Source organism: Silene latifolia, chromosome 4, assembly GCF_048544455.1.
Source record: "Silene latifolia isolate original U9 population chromosome 4, ASM4854445v1, whole genome shotgun sequence".
Lineage (NCBI taxonomy): Eukaryota > Viridiplantae > Streptophyta > Magnoliopsida > Caryophyllales > Caryophyllaceae > Silene > Silene latifolia.
The window spans coordinates 24,060,706-24,077,959 of NC_133529.1; the positions used below are offsets into that span (position 1 = coordinate 24,060,706).

The 17,254-nt window shown below is 38.3% G+C and overlaps 1 protein-coding gene across 2 annotated transcripts; it reads left to right on the forward strand.

Moving 5' to 3' along the window:
- Nucleotides 1–1,720: 1,720 nt before the first annotated feature.
- Nucleotides 1,721–14,413, forward strand: LOC141653272 (uncharacterized). 2 transcript variants are annotated; one of them, XM_074460988.1, is made up of 10 exons: nt 1,732–1,948; nt 4,487–4,732; nt 4,898–7,083; nt 7,182–7,327; nt 10,089–11,512; nt 11,603–11,699; nt 12,186–12,234; nt 12,320–12,561; nt 12,653–12,760; nt 13,541–14,413. In XM_074460988.1, the coding sequence occupies exons 2-10, from the start codon at nt 4,540–4,542 to the stop codon at nt 13,776–13,778; spliced, it is 4,683 nt and encodes a 1,560-aa protein (XP_074317089.1). In that variant the 5' UTR covers nt 1,732–1,948; nt 4,487–4,539; the 3' UTR covers nt 13,779–14,413. The 2 variants fall into 2 exon arrangements, with proteins under 2 accessions (XP_074317088.1, XP_074317089.1); XM_074460987.1 differs by having other exon boundaries at nt 1,721–1,948; nt 10,089–11,699.
- Nucleotides 14,414–17,254: the final 2,841 nt, after the last annotated feature.

The following is a 17,254-nucleotide window of genomic DNA, read 5'->3' on the forward strand; positions in this document are numbered from 1 at the left end:
GCTTTTTCACTGCCTCTCATATTCTTTCAGTTTGGAACTATTCATGATTTGCACGAGCATTTGCAAATAGTTGGAGAATATGGTAATATGGAGGATTATTTTAAAGGTTCATAGTTTAAACAAAAATAGTCTTTAATGATTCGAGTTTTGCCCCGCCCGTAGTACACATGACCATACCTAAAATCTACCCATCAGATTTGAGGTGGTCATGTGTACTACGAGTTAATTAAGGATTCTATGCGAGATTGATGGGTAGATTTTGGTTGAAAATAAAATATTCGGTTACATTTCACCTTTGAAGAAAATTAAGGAGTCTCATTACTACGACTAAAATTTAAGGTATAATCTCACCGTTATCCATACTAAGGGGTGAACTACCACTTTTGCGTTTTTGATATCAAGTTTGTTGCATGTTAAAAAAGAATCACCCAAAAAACTTCAATTCAGTTGCCAACCATGAAGACACATCCCTTTTTTTAGTGAAATAATTAATCCATTAATTTCTTGTTTTTGAAGGTTCGACATTTGAAAGACACCTTTAAATCCGGTAAATAGGTTTTTAATCAAAACAAGAATTATACTAACATTCTATCCAAACAAACCACTTTTTTTAATACCTACTAGTGTTTAATTATGTTGATAGAGCGACTTAAAAAAACATAATCATCCATCTATAATGCATGGCGAAGTGCCCGAATACATAGAATATGACTGGAAATTCTAAACATTCTCTGAATTTAATGAGATAATATAATATGTAACATATAACAAATAAGGAATAAGACGATTGAGAACAATTCCACTTAGGAAATGATTCGTTATATAACCGGAAAAACTCACCGGCACATGTGAAATTATGTATTCTTCATATACTAAATATACCCTATGCTAAATAACATCCATACAGAGAATTAAAGTTACACAAAACTAATACAATGAAAACAATGTTCTCAATTACTTCCCCCTTCTCACTTGCATAATAAGTTACTAACTCACCTAAATAAATACTTTTAATTTACCTTGCTAACATCGAATTAAGTTTCAGTAAGCACTCTAACAGTAGCTAACTTAGTATGAAAAACCATGGTATAAAAGACACATATTACTTCACACATCAAGTTTTCTTGTGACGGGTATATACGTCACAAGCTTGCGACGAGACAAGTAATACCATGTGGGGTAGATAAGACAAAACAGAATGCTACTCCCTAAGCGCTTTGCTTTTGTCTTATCTACCCAACATTGATTGTATTTAACCCGTTGCAAGTTTGCGATGGATATATCCGTTACAAATGAGAATTTGTGTACTTCACATATGAGACACTATTATTATAATTTCATAAAAAAACCTTCAATATTGTTTTAAGACACACTAATTTTTATAGAAGAATATTTCACTCTGTAATTTTATCACGAGCCTTCTAACATTATCGATAGTAATTTTCTCATTGTATATTTGTTTTAACATTTTTTTTTTTAGGAAAACACCCCTAAGGGTACTAATTCATTAACGATAAATCAAACGAAACAGCAAGCGAGTCGCTGGCAGGGCAGTCGACCAACAAGTTTTACCGACGACTCTAGGCAAGACGTGGGCTAACGCATGAGCAACAGAATTGTTAACTCGACTCGTATGCGACCAAACTACCGACTCAAATGAAATGTGAGACGGTTTTTCGGAAGACTATCAAAAATACAAGGGACATATATGAAATGGTGTATAGATGGAGTGCACAAAGTAAATAATGCAACAAATATCTATCTTTCTGCAAACCAGCTCTTCCCTTCCTACCCCCTTTATTTCTCTCTCTTCGACGCCTATTTATCTCTCTCATCAATTCCAGAATTTCCCCAATTTGCGCCCTATTTCGTTACTCAATTTCCTCTTTTCTGCACCTCGTCACTCCTCATTTTACCCTAATTATTCACTTCTACAATTATCACAACTGTAAGTTTCATTTTTTTTTTGTAAAACCCTAATTTTCGCATTTTCCCCATTTTCGTGCGATTTTTTATTGTTTTGCTACAGTGTATGACGATTAAGCTTGTGTTGATGTTGATCGTAGTGCTTAATTAGGTAGTTTAGTTTTTTAGTTTGATCCGATGTAATGTAATTAATTTGTTGCTGTTGCTTTAAAAGTGTTAGTTTGTGTAATCAATGCTGAATTTGTTTGATTTTATTTTCTGAATTCACTGCGGTGTGGAATTTGTAAAAGGTAATTTTAGCTAAATTTGCTTTTGCCGTAAGGTGAAAGGCGAAAAATCTGTGCATGTGGTTTAATTATCGTCCAGGTGTTGGATTAGGTATCTTAGGAGAATCTGCTCATTCCGTAGCTTGCTATTGTGTTATTTACAAGCAGTGACGGAACCTGGATTTGTAGTTAGGGGAACTATTAATCTAATTACATAAAATTGGAAAAAGATCGAATTTTTTGATTAATAAAGCTGAAATTTTTTTATTGGTCAAGGCCCTAGTTATCTTAGGAGAATCTGTTCATTTCGTAGTTTGGTATTCCGTATTTCCAATGGAGCCAAAGACTCAAATAACTCATTGTTATTTGGTTTGTATTGCGATGGAATAAATCAAAATGGCTCACTTAAGTGGCTGCGCTTCTTGCTGTTGTAAAGTGGCAGTCCTTCGATGCAGTTCTCGACACAATTTTCATCTTGGATCATTCGGAAGCAACCTTTGTGTGTTGTTAACACAAGGCTAAGTACGCCTACATCTGGCCCCCCTTACCCCGCAATTTTCGGGAGCCATTGAGGCACTGGAGTAATGTTGTTCTTGTTGTAGTGATGGAACCGGGATTTGTAGTTAGGTGGAACTAGTAATGTAGTAAGCTAAATTAGGAAAAATCAGAAATTTTAACTGAAAGTTTAAAACTTTTCATTATTTGGGGGACCACCTAGTCCCGATACTGTTTACAAGGGGTAGGTGCTGTGAAGAGAGAGAGAGAGGGGGGTAGCATAATGCATATACACAGTTTTTTTTGCAAAAATTGGTTCATGATGTATCCTAAGATGAGGTGTATTTGCTATTGCTATTCGTTGTATAATCAATTAACTACTAAAGTTAATGATACAATTATGGATGTTGATTAGCGTAGCGCCTCCGGCATCTATTCAATTGGTTGCTATTGTGTTAATTATGAGGGGTGTGTGTAAAAGCGAGTGTAGCATTTATTTCAATAGCTTCCTATTAGGGAACTACAATGGGGCGTGTATCAAAAATGGAAAGTGATATATGTAATTAATGTAGCTTTTAATCACTTCTTCACGAAATTTCATGGCGTCTTTTCTATCATAAGAGTCTTTGGGCGAGTATAATATATACTCCCTCCAATTTTTTATTTTCTTCTCATTTGCTTTATTGCGGTCTCCAAGACGGAACTTTGACCGTATTTTTCGACATTTATTATGTAACTTTTTTTGTCGAAATGTTTTTTCATGAAAGATGCTTTCATAAGAAGTGTTAATATTTTAGTTTTATAAATTAATCTTTTTTATTCTCCAACATATTCACGATCAAAATTCGGCAACTTTGACCTCCAAAAAGCAAACAGGAAGAAAATAGAAACTTGGAAGGAGTACTATTTGTGGCGATCCACTTGAAGTAGGCATTGTGGTGGTCGATTTGAAGTTGCTTGACTTTCAAGTAGATTCCATTCGAGGCAACACAATTTAAGATGTTAGCTTTGAGTTTCGAAATGATTGAATTAGTAAAGCCGAACAACTACAAATACAAGATTACCGTAAACCTCACCAAGGCTACTAACCAAGTGCCTCAAACGCCTTCGGGTATGCCGATGTAGGGAGTCACACACATCCTACCATACCCTATGTTTTCCATGCACTAAGGCTAATCCAGATGACCCAAAATGAAAATTGTTTTGAGACGTGAGATTTGCTACTTTACAAAAGCGGAGTGAAAATAGTTTACTCGATCATTTTACTTACTTCCATCATATTCCAAAGCTAAGTTTAGTGAGTCTTTGATCCCATTAGAAATGAAAGAGGTTGAACTCGTAACTCTAAAATATAAATTTGCATAACAAAAAAATGGTTCTGAACTAGGTTGGCTACGTACTCCGTAGATATTCTTACCAAATCCACGTGAATGAACGTAGATAGAAACAGTGAAGTTATACATATAGCCTTATAGGTACGTAGTAATGTTATTCATTTGATTTCTCCGTGTGTGCTGTTGTGTTGTATGCCTCCACATGAATTAGATGGCGTTCCTTGAATATCTTAATTTTCATTTTGGTCGTGCTCATATGTGCTAGTGTTTCGTGCAGCATGGAGGGGGAGCTTTTAAAAGTTGATTATATGGGGTCAGACATGTAATTTCAAGATTTAGAAAAAAAGTGTGCTTTTAAATATAGTTTGGGTTGTTTTACTAATATTTTTATAGTATAGTTCATCTTTGATCCACTAAAGCTCATACTGGATTATTAAGCTCAACTTGAATTTCTACTTTTAACAGAAGTATTTCCGATGCTAGCGTAAGCTGCTGCAAAGTTGCAGTCAGGATAATCTATGCCAGGGAACGAAATTGGTGATAGGGTCTACAACTTTTTTGACCAGAATAGCTTTTCACAGAACCAACGCCATACACAATTTGCCGATGCAAGCTGGCCTGGTCTTCATAACAATGTATGGGGTGAAAGCGAAAGACAAAATAGCGTACCTTTGAATTCTACTTCCAAGTGCTACAATGATCAGCAGTCAGGTCCTTTGATTCAGAGCTTTCTCTTACCTTTTCCATTATGTTCCTTTTTTTTTACCATTGTCTATGGTTTTAATTTTTTTCGTGTAGCCTAGTTTCTGGTAATCTGTCACGGACATGGTGCCTCAGCTTTATGTGTTCATGGACGTTTTGTTTTACGTTTTGTAGGGATGGAGAGAGGGAACAATCAGTTCTCTCCGGCTTCGCATGGGCTGAACATCACGCAGTCAAATGTGAGGCCTGAATTTGTTAAGAGTCCATCACAGGTCCAGCAGTTAAACTTGAATGGATTTATGCAGACACGCCAGGTTGGTAATTTAAGACAGAACGACACAAACTTTCTTGCTGTGGATAGAGGATCCGATCAGCACAATATAACTTCCAGGGTTCCGTCCATCATTGAAACACAACAGAGGAGTGTCCAACAGCATAGTAATTCACCAATGAATTTCAATTTTCTTGGCAGTCAACAGCAAATGAGTAGTCAGCAACCAGGAATGTTGAATGATGGCCGGCTAATGCAGCAACAGGCCATCATTAAACAAATGCAAGAGTTACAAAGGAGACAACAACTTCAGCAATTTGAAGCAATGCAAAATGCTATGAACCATATGTCTAATTTCCCAAGTCAGTCGGCAGGGCAGCATTCTCTGGCCAATAATAGTAATCCTATGCAGAATACCTCTAATAATCCCTGGCAATCTCAGGTCATGGCCGGTGGCACAAATTGGCAGCAGCCTGGAAACCCATACCTTAATGGACTCATGGTAAATCCTGAGCAAGGTCAAGCAATGCGGTTTACGGGTTTGACTCCTCAGCAAGCTTCCCTATCTCTGTATGGGGTTCCTGTATCTAACTCAGCAGATGTTCAACGATTTCAACATAACAGTGTGGAGAGACCGGGAGTTTCACATATTCCTGCTCATAGTAATACCTTTTCTGGTAATTCATATGCTCCTCATTTAGAGCAGGGTAGCACTCAAGATGCTAGTACTACATCTAGATTAGAAGGAAAAGTTTCTTTTGAGCATCCTCTTAGTCAAGGTTTACAGAATACGGTTAACTTGGGAGGCTCTAACCAGGTTCAAGAAAGGAAAGTGTCAATGCCAGATGGTAATGAACGAGGTTTTGTTGGTGCGTCAGACGAGTCTTCTGAAAAATCTTCAGTACAGGCTGCTGCCTCTCAGTCGATATCTTCACAGGCTGGTGTTGGTTTAGATCCAACTGAGGAAAAGATTCTCTTTGGAAATGATGACAACATTTGGGAGGCATTTGGGGGAGCATCGGTTACAGGGAATGATGGAGCAGACCTCCTCAATGGATTTCCTTCTATGCAGAGCGGGACTTGGAGTGCTCTTATGCAGTCTGCTGTGGGAGAAACCTCTAATAGTGATGGCATGCAGGAAGAGTGGAATGGGTTAGACTCAGAAACTTCCAGGTCACAGTCGAGTAACCAGCATCTTCCAACTCCTCATGATAATGGGAAGCCACCGCCTGCTTGGGTTGACAGCTCTCAGAGAGCCTCATCGGGCTGGAGGATGACCAATAATGACGTCAATACCAGTAATGCAACTATAAACACACATTATTTGAATAATTCTCGGTTACTGCAGTCACATTCAAATCAAGGAACTTCATCTATAGAAAATCAGGTTCTGCAGGAAGGAAGGAGGTGGTTAGACAGCAACTCGCCAAAGCCACATACTGAGGAGAAGTGTGACTCCAAGCCGGATACTGCTTTTTGGAGTCATCGGCAGAGTACATTTTTGCCTGAGTCTGTTCCTGTCTCCAACACAAATTCTAAGGTTGATTCTGGTGGACCTAGTTCGAGCCATATAAATAATAGTCATGTACCCAACCAAATGCCTCCTGAGAACCATAGCCTTGATCTACGGAAGCAATTTAATTTTGCTTCCAAGTCTGGGACCGTAGGTCATGGGAATGATCAGCATAACATGAACAAGGGGCAATCAGTCGTGGGTTCTTCAGGTAATGCTGAGATGCCTGGGACACAAAATGGCGATGGGCGGGTGAATTCCAGTAATATCCAGCAGAACAGTATTCCAAATTATGCTTTGCCTGGCAGTTTAAGAGAGAATGTGTGGTCAGATGCAGGTGATCGACAGTTTTTGCCGGGCCCCCAAGAGATTTTGTCTGGTCCTGCTGGTAGAAGAGTGCCTACAGGGCACAAGTTTCAGTATCATCCAATGGGAGATATGAATGTGGATGAATCTTCTTCTGCAAAACAAGTTGTGCATTCACAGTCTATGTCTCCTTCAATGGGACCTAGAGTACATGAAATGCAACCAACACTGCTTGGTCAAGCAGGCTTAAGTTCGGCAGATATGGAAAAGGTCAGACATGGCGACCTTGTATTAGGAAGTACTTTCTTCTGTCCATATTGTCCCTCTCGATATAACCTGCAGATTTCAATTTCATATGTTCATTGCAGGGTCTAGTATCTGGTTTCCATGGAAGTGTTAATATGTTGCATGGCACTTTGTCCAGTAATGTTCACCCCGGCCAGATACCCAGAACATCTGTACCTTTTGGCAGTTCTGCTGAGAATTCTTCTCCAAACCAACGCCCATCACCAAGGTGATGTTTTGTTTCAAATTTGCCTTCTGTTCATTGATTATTTTGGTGACTTTATAACTCCCGCAATGGTAAAAACAACGAATCTTCATTTCAAAATAATGTTGAAAAATAAAAATAATTATCATTTCGGTTCGGAACTAAAGTTAATTGTTCAAGTGGTGTCCAACTAGGATTAGGGATTCCAAACCAAGTCTTGTGTACCCTTCCCCACAATCACCCACGAATCACCTCTATGATTCATACTGGAAATCCTCCTCTCTCATCAACCCCACATACCTCTATGACCACCGTAGAAACACCACGACACCATCACATAAAAAGCACCACACAACAAAACTACAACATCCCATGAGCCCACCATCATCGAACCAGCGGAATCCACCACATATGACTCATGGAAACAGGTGACTGGTCAATAATGGTCGGCGACTCCACAACCGGAAGCCACGTGCCGCCGTAGTGGGCTGCGGCCCTATTGGCTCCTCCGCCAAACCCTTGGCGGCAATTGTAAAAATGATGCACATAGATTGTTGGGATTTGGGAAGGAATCCAGTTCGCTCAAGTATGATTGATACTAAATTACTAATACTAATTGGTATACTTTAAATGTCTTTAATAAATAAATACTAAATAGGAATCCACCACAAACACCACCACCCTAAATCGTGAGTGCACATCATCTCCCCATCCAACCTCTCCATTGGCTTCGAAAAGACCCTCTTATCCTCCGAGTTCATTAACATGACTTGGCGCGAGGTCCTCAATTCGTTCCTCCGGACTTTGAGCGAGTCGTGCAGGCCCAACTTGTTGCCGGGATTGTCATGTGACGGTGGGATGGGGACGGTTAGGTCGAAGTCGGATATTAAGAGGTTGCAGCAAAAGGGTGTTGGGTAGGTTGGGAGTAAGACACGTAGTGGTTGGATATGGCGTCGGCTGGTTGTAGTGGTGACTGTGAGTGGTTAACCCACACTTGTGGTGGAATGGTGGTGGTGATGGACGTGGCTGCTGTGGGTCATAACTCATAAGGTGGAAGTAGTGGTGATGAGAATGGCTTAATTTGGTGGGGTCAAATGTGGGTTTGGGACATATTTTGGTCTAAAATGAGGTGTCCAAGGGTCATACCCATGTCTTAGTGTCGAGTGTCGGACACGGGTCCGCGAGGATATTAGAAGAGTCGGAGTAACATAGGTCATAAGGTGGAAGGAGTGGTGATGAGAATGGCTTAATTTGGTGGGGTCAAATGTGGGTTGGGGGACATTGTATCTTGGTTTGGAGTTTATCAATCTTAGTTGGGACACTACTTTGACGATTATGTTTAATCTCTAAGACCCTAACCGAAATGATAATTTTTTTTTTTATCTTTTTAACATTATTTTGAAAAAAAAAAAAAAAAAAAAAAAAAAAAATCTTAAGTCTCCTAATTTTTTTTTATCTTTTAACATTATGCTGTGATGTATTGAGTATTTGATGTTTAAGTTTGTGAATGTTGTTGTGTATGAAGCATAGTCCCCAAATTTGTGCATCTGCGTCGGTAAATAAGATCCCAATATTTTTAATGGAAAGAATCTTAAGTCTCCTAGACTTGTGTAAAGGCCTTTCCGGCTTTCCCCTTTTTGTAGTAGGCTTTTGCTACGATGTTTCCTGGATTTTAAGTTCGTTGTGAAATTTACTGGCATGATTTTCTTCTAACGTCGGTATCAAAACAAAAAGAAACATTGAAGATACTTGTATTTAGTTTGAGGTTGTGTATAGGGAGCTTTCAGATTCCAAACTTGCTTAATTTGTAATTGCACTATGGCTCTTTTTTTTGTTTTTTTTTTTTCCCGAGTACTGTATTAAAAGTTGATGGTTGAAAGTTTGTGCAAACTTTTAAAGATATCATTGTGGCCATTTGATCGTTTTGAGGTGTGGTTATCAAAACGTTAGCATTTCCGCTGTCATGGTAGTAAATCTGGGCCGCTAAGCTGCATCGTCGAGTTATCAAAACGTTGACATTTGGAAATCCTCCACCTCTCCATCCACTGGTAACCCCTCAGCCGTCCCCCCACCGGCGACACCACCACCTCCCTCTACCGGCCACACTATCCCCTTTCCCCTCCACCCTATGAACCCATCTCCCGCTCACTCTCCCCTACCACATCGAAAACATGACTTTTACTACCACGCGCCCATGACCACCATCTATGTCGGCCACCATGTATCACCCTTCCTCCTGCCGTCCTCCTTACCTGCCGCCAGTCCTTCGCCACCCAACAAATATCTAATTTAATATTAAAAAAATCAAAACCCTAATTAAAACAAAAAATCTTAAAAAAAAAAACATTATGTGCAATTAAAGAATCTAATGCATGTTTTTCATTTAAATTATTATTAAATTTGATTAATCTAATAGATTGTATGATTATGCATTGAGAGAATTTGTTTAGAGTGATTTTATAATTAGGGGTATACTATTGGAAAAAATTACGCAAAATGTACGGTAATGAGTAAAATACGTACTGCGCCGAAATGATATTGTTGCATCAAGTTTTATTTTAAAAAAATACAAATTTGTTTTAAACAGTGCATGTTATACATTTACTTTGTTGCAACCTGCCTATGGCCCCTCACGTTCTTACCTTATGCTTTTCTTTAATTGTCAATTTTGGGTTTCTAGGTCAAGTGGCTTTTCCTATTCGCTTGTTCTTTGCTAGTGATTAGGTACTTTTACGGTATGGTTTGTTATATTTTCAATGCTGACAAAGTAATCCTCCTGTTGCAGCCAAAATATGCTTGAGCTTCTTCACAAGGTTGATAACTCCAAGGAACAGAACAGTGTCTCCAATCCGGGATCAAGTTTCGTTAATTACTACCGTAAATCTGACACTCCAGCTGATGGACGTGTTGGTCCTGGTCAGAACCAATCTTCAATGTCTCATGGTTTCAATTTGCAGTTAGCACCCCCTTCTCAAGGAACTGCTCTTTCGAATCTCAATGACCCTGCTCAAAGTTCTTTGAGAAGTGTTGCTTCCCCTGGTTCACGGATTGTGTCTTCAGAGAAAGGAGACACTACACAGGCATGGTTGCCTTCAAGCTCTTCCACTCTATGTTCACCAGCTTCACATAGACCAGCTCAAATGGATTTTGGAAACAGTGAACAACTGATGGATGATCATAAGTCTTCCTTTATCTCTTCTGACAGCCATGGTTACCATGATCAACAACCAATGGATTCCCAGAATCAGGTTGCAATCAGTCAGTGTACTAGTAATCTATACAACAATTCTGTGTCTGAGGACATGAATCTATCTGATGTGAGAGCCTCCATGTATCAAATGCCAACCTCTCTGAATGCTGTAATGGATGGAATGATGAAGGATAATATGCCATTGGTCGGACCTAATTCAAGGAGCTCACAACAACAGTTGTCGGGTATACAAGCTCATAATACTTCTGATTTTGTGAAATCTCATTTTCAGTCCAATGATTCTTCGGATACGAATGTCATGACTCAACAGAAAAAAGATGAGTTGGATTGCCCAAGAAACACAGATGTGTCTCATGAAGCAGCTCTGCAACCATCTGCAAAGACAATAGGTCTGTCACAGGAAGAATATCTGAGGAGACAGTCCACTGAGGCTTCTCATGTAAATTCTGCTGCTAGCCAAAAAGAAGCAGATGTGAATCATTCTTTAAAACCTAATAATACAGCAAATTACAGCTATTCCTTGCAGCATCAAATGCAAACTATGAAGGCCATGGGAATGGATCCAAACCATCAAGAATCAAAGAGGTTAAAGGGCTCGGAAATTGGTCGAGATGCTCCACAGATGACTTCGAATAGTATAGTTAGAGATCCATCAGTTAGTCAGATCTCTATGTCTTCTGGGGATGCTAAGATGGTAGGCTTTCCCCCTCAGACAGGCAATAGTAATATTTCATTGTTGCCGCCTGGAGCGATTGCTTCTCAAGATGGGTTTTCTTTTGGTCATAGTGACCCGCAAACATGTGTCAATTTACCTAATAGGGCTCAGCTTACGGGCATTAGCCCCCAGATGGCCCCATCATGGTTTGAGCGGTATGGGACTTTCAGAAATGGGCAGTTGTTACCTGCGCATAATGTGCCGAGAGTTCCCATGGTGAAGAATGTGGAGCAGCAGCTCATCAAGCCACCTATTAACTTGGTTGACACTTGTCAGATTTCTGGTACTGACCAAATATCTAATGTGTGTTCTGCTACTGAGCACATTTCTTCTCTACATGCATTGGCCCCTAATGTCGCTTCTCCAATTCCAGTATCTACAAGGCTTAAGAAGCGGAAGACTGAGACATCTGATCTTATACCGTGGAATAAAGAGATAGGGCACGGTATCAAAAAAGTTCAAAACATAAGGTGGGTGATTTGGCTGCCTAATTTTAAGAAAATACCAACTCTTTTCTGTTGATGGTGTCTCCACTCTTCAGTAATGTGTAGCTCTATGACGATAATAAACATTTAGATTGTATTTTTATGGTTATATGGTACTTAATTTAAGTAAACAACATTATAGACATGAGTTCGGCTTGAGCCATAACCATAAATTAAAAGAAAGATGAACATTCGAACTACTATAATCACTACATGTTCATTTCACAAAAAAACGTTTTGGTAAGCCAATCAGGGCCTCAGGGGGCATAGTAGTTATGTTCCCCGAGAATTAAAACTACAGTTGCTATCATGTGATAAGGATTTGACGCTTGATTATTTGAAATTCTTACCCTTCATGTTTTTTATCTCCTGGTATCATATTTTGACTCCATTATAGTTGCTGAAGTTCTGAGAAATGTGATGTTATAATTGTGCCATGCACTGATACTTGCTAATTTATGTTTCTTGCAGTTCAGCTGAAGTAGAATGGGCACAATCATCAAATCGCTTAGTTGAAAGGGTGTGTTCACTATACCATGATTTGTTTCAAGTTTCTATCACATTCCCTGTCTTCTCTGAGGATTGACAGTCATATATCCGTGCAGGGTGGAGATGAAACTGATTTCCATGGAAATTTGTCCCCCATGGTTAGGCCAGGAAGAAGGCTCATTTTGACGACTAAGCTTATGCAGCAAGTATTTTGCCCCCCGCCAGCCTCCATACTGTCGCTCGATGGGAGGTCTAATTGTGAAGTTATTATGTATTCTGTTGCAAGACTAGCTTTAGCTGAAGCCAGCAACTTGATCTGTGGTGTGGAAAGTGACACACCAGCTGACGATGAAATCTCGTAAGGCTTGAACCTTATTTGTGATTTTCTCAATCTTCTTTTTGTGCAAACATATTATTTTAACTTGTGGTTTGATGATCAATTTGTTTAGCTTGACCGCAAAAGCAAAAACCTCAGAAAGAATACGTGACCAGTATTTCCTAAAAGTCTTGGAAGATTTCATGAATAGGGCAAATGAGCTGGAAAATGATCTGCTAAGGTAAAGTTCTCATAAGATCTTTTGAACTCTCATAGTTAATGCAGTGCCTAGCAGTCTGGTCTCGTGGAACGGTTTTCGTCACTTCTCAAGACATTGTCATTTTGAGCTTTTGATAAAATTATACAGGCCCGTTAGATGAGGATCTCTTGGTTGCATTCTAGAAAGTCATAATTCTAAACTTGTTTTTACATTCCAGTTTTATGCATGGCACATAATTTATTTCTTGGAAAGCACATTGTGAGGTTGCTGACTACTTGAATAGGAGAGTTGTTTGCCCTTCCGTGGAAGTTCTTTGGGTTTCCCTTGCTTTTATTCTTGTCGCTTTGTTCTTTAGCTTTGCTGGGTGAAACTATCCCAATATGTTCACAGTTGTAGATTGCTTCCCATGCTCAGTGGGATCTTTATTTGAATTGAGAATACATCAGTTCATCTAAATGAATTCTCGCTCTCATACTAATCACACTTACATGAGACGGCCTCACATGGAGGACCAACCCATTAACTCCTATAATTAAGAGACCTTTTCACACTAATTTAGTGAGACTTGCCCATTTAACTAAAAATTCTTACCCATTAACCCATTAAAAAAGGGAAATAAAGTGATACACACGTCGTTGTATGGGTTAATTCCATGAAATTCTATCACGGGACTCTCATATGAATAATTGTGATAATAAGGTGAGGAAATGATTTATACATCAGGATTTGGGTTCTTCTTGGTTGTGAGACCTTGTCATAGAAGGCTCATTGTGCCTAATTCTTTAGCTTTTTGCTGCACAGATTGGACAAGAGTGCATCGATTTTGGACTTCAGATTGGATTGTCAGGATCTGGAGAGATTTTCTGTTATCAATCGTTTTGCCAGGTTCCATGCTCGAAGTCAAGTTGACGGGGTTGAGACCTCGTCATCCTCTAATGCAAATGCAGTATCACAGAAACCTTTTCCCCAAAGATATGTTACTGCTCATCCCATGCCTAGCACTGTTCCTGAGAGGGTACAATGTCTGAATATTAATTAATTAATTAATTAATTTTCCTGCATTGGCTCTGTTGCATCCGCTTTACCTCATTTCGCTTCAGTACCATTTCGTGCATGTCATGTTGCACCTGAAATAGAGCCATATGTGGGGATGAATTTGGAGTTTTGGACTACTAAGACCAACTCTTTTACCAAAAAAAGGAGGTTGTTTTAGTCGATGTAGGGAAGTAAGCGATTCTTGATTAGTTTATGCTACTGTAAATCTCCCGTGAAGCAGTAGAAGCCGGGTTTGCTCCCAACATGTTTATGGCGATTGAAGAGAGAGAAATTTCTCAGCCAATGAAGTGGTAGAGTTTAGTCTCAGCCAATGAAGTGGTAGAGTTTAGTTAGCTAAAGGTAAGCAAATCTAGTTGTATGATGTATGGCATGCTGCAGTGCAGTTCCTTAGAAATTAAGATTCATGTTCTTTTCCCTTTTTCTTTTCCCCTCCCCCATCTCATTTTCTTATAAATGATAAACTAGATATCTTCCGGTGCTAGGATTTTGCTGATTGTAAAAGGACATGCATAATCTAAAAGGTATTCGGCTTCTGCAGGAATGGCAGAAGAGTAGTGTATTTTGTCATATGTAAAGTCATTGAAGATGGCAATGAAAATATTACCAATTCTATCAAAATCCCTCCCCATCAATTTCCCTCGTCCTCCATTTACTATCCAAACAAGGGCTTTTATATTGAGATGTCCTCGTTTTGAAATGAAGCTTTGAATAGTTGAGTGTTCTCTATATGAAAAATCTCTTTCTCAGGTGTCCATTCTTTTCCGCTTTTGGAATTTATTTCCGCAGTACACATTTTACTCAACTGAGTACATTTTGCGCGGAACTTTCCATTTCATACCCTTGACTAAAATTAACTCCAAACCTAATTCTCCCATTATTGTGAAACCTCTCCGATTAATTGAATTTCTTCAATTATAAACAATAATTTCAATGAAAAACATAAATTAAATTGTTCATTACATACTTATTAATCCATTTAGGATGTTTTTTAGAATTGTTTTGAAAATTTAGGGTTAGTTTTTGTTTTAAGAACTATCGTCATAGAAAAATTGATTGTTGTTGATGTTGAACCAGCGGCTTGGGCAGGGTTGGCGGGAGAAGTGCAGCGAAGGCGGAGTCGTCATAGGGATGACGATGGTTGTGGGTTCAATGGTTGAGGATATACTGACAGAGAGGACTAGGTTCGTTTCGGAGGTGGACGACGAAGTTGGAGCAATTGAGGGAAGGGAGAGGAGGTGGTGGTTTCACCGGTGAGGGTAAGGGGGTTCGGCGGCGTCGCCAGAGAGGAGTAGGTGGTGCGGCGGCGTCGAGAGCGGGGGAGAGTGGTGGGTGGTTGTGGGGGTAGGGGTAGGGGTTGTACGGTTTGTATTTTCTCTTTTTTTTTGTAAACAATATACTCAATGTAGTACATGGGGAAAATGGGAGGGGTAGTTTGGGAAATATGTACTGTATTGAGTAAAATTTGTACAGCGAAAATCAACACCCTTGGTTTTTTTATAAGTGTTAATAGCTCAAAGGTTCAAAGTTAAAGCAAAATTAGTTACATATGAGTCTCATGACTCATGTCCCTCATGTGTACTATGAATTAAGGATTTTATGTGCATTCGATGTTAATACTATTTTCTATCTAAACATACAGAAAAATATTAATGCCTACTAATGTTTAATTACGAGCAGAGTTCACGAAGATAATATGTACTCCGTATCATATAAGTTTATACTAACAAATATGGAGTAAGACGATTGAAAACAATTCCACTTTAGCAAATGATTCAATATTAAACCAAAAGTATCCTCACCGGTCCATGTGAAATTGATGTATTCTTCGTATACAGTTATACACTTATACGACAATGTTAAATAACATCCATACAAAGAAATAAGGTTACACAAAACTAATCGTAATTGGTGAACATGCATGTACGTAATAAGTACCTAGAATGTTACTTACTTACTAATCATACTTTGAATTTCACCATAGACTTTATTAGTAATTCTCAACACACTGATCCTCACATTCATACTAATGTATTGAAAAAATTATATTCAAACGTAAGTTATCAATTGATTCAATGGAAAAGATACTTCGGAGCTTATTAAATGAACAAAAATAATGATTAAAATGGTAAACGCAATGAAAAAATCATAAACATTGTAATTATTCTTTCCTCCCTTCCACTCAAATAAGTACCAACTACATTAATTTACTAATTTACTAAATTACCTGGATAAATATTTCTATTTTATTTTACCCAGCTAATGTTGTATTAAGTTCTACCACTGACTACTCATGAAATACCATGGTATGAAGAGTCCTCTGATCCTATATTATATTTGTGTTAGTGCGTAATCCTGCCCGAGTACATTTTTTGTATGACAATTTTTAAAATCATGCCTAATACAATATTTATTAATCAAATTATGGGCCACATTCCTTGCTACTACTCCGACTTTCATTACTCTTAATGATTATTATTGTTACTTTCACTATTTTATCTGTTACTATTATTATTTTCATTACTCTCATTGTTACTATTTTACCGATTAAGTCAATTGATTATACTGATATTTTTTGACAATTTTGTTTTCTTTTATATTATGATTAAGAAAAATGTATCAACCAAAATATGAGATATATTTCCCTGCAACTCTTACTATTACTAGTTTTAGTTTTAGTATTTCCATTATTATTATTGCTACTTTTACTAATCCCATTGTTACTATTGCTACTTTCACTACTCTTGTTGTTACTATTGTTACTTTCATATTCCACTGCTATTATTCCTACTTTCCCTACTTCACAACTAATATTGTTAAAATAAATGAATAAATCATTTGGATCACCACGATATCATCTTTTTTAATTAAGGAAAGTTGTGAAATTTTATATGTTTTTGTCCTTCATTGAAGTCGTTGATTTCCAATATATATACAACCAATATCAAATAGATAGATAGATATTAAATTAGATATTAGATGGTAATACGTACTCCTATATTAGATAATATTTCATATGTACTTTAATATGACACAATTTTTCATTAGACTATCGAAAAGACACAACATACGAGTAATCGAAATGGTGTAGGGAAAAGTTTCTTTTTGGTGTAATGGGGAGCCATAAGAACGGATTTTATGTTTCAAACACAAAAGGTATGAGGTATAGATTTGGAATGAGCCAAACCTATATCAAGTGTTTGTTTGCACAAACACATGGGTTTCATACCCATACCTCAAATCCGAGGTATGGGTTTCTCATACCCAAGAAGGAGGGTGGGTATGAGATTGATAGCCATGGGTATCAAATTAAAACAAACAAAAAAGTGAATATAACCAAGTGCAGTGGAGCGCGGGTCACCCTCAAAGAATGCAATGACATGAATTGCGAGGTCCCGGGTTCGATTCCCTGCATGAGCAGTATACGGTTATTGCACGGGGACCTTTGGGGTCTGTTAAAAG

Coding starts and splice junctions, on each gene's coding strand:
- LOC141653272 (XM_074460987.1), top strand. CDS start 4,540: ATGCCAGGGAACGAAATTGGTGATAGGGTCTACAACTTTTTTGACCAG. Junction 4,733..4,897: donor CTACAATGATCAGCAGTCAG/GTCCTTTGATTC, acceptor TACGTTTTGTAG/GGATGGAGAGAGGGAACAAT. Junction 7,328..10,088: donor AACCAACGCCCATCACCAAG/GTGATGTTTTGT, acceptor CTCCTGTTGCAG/CCAAAATATGCTTGAGCTTC.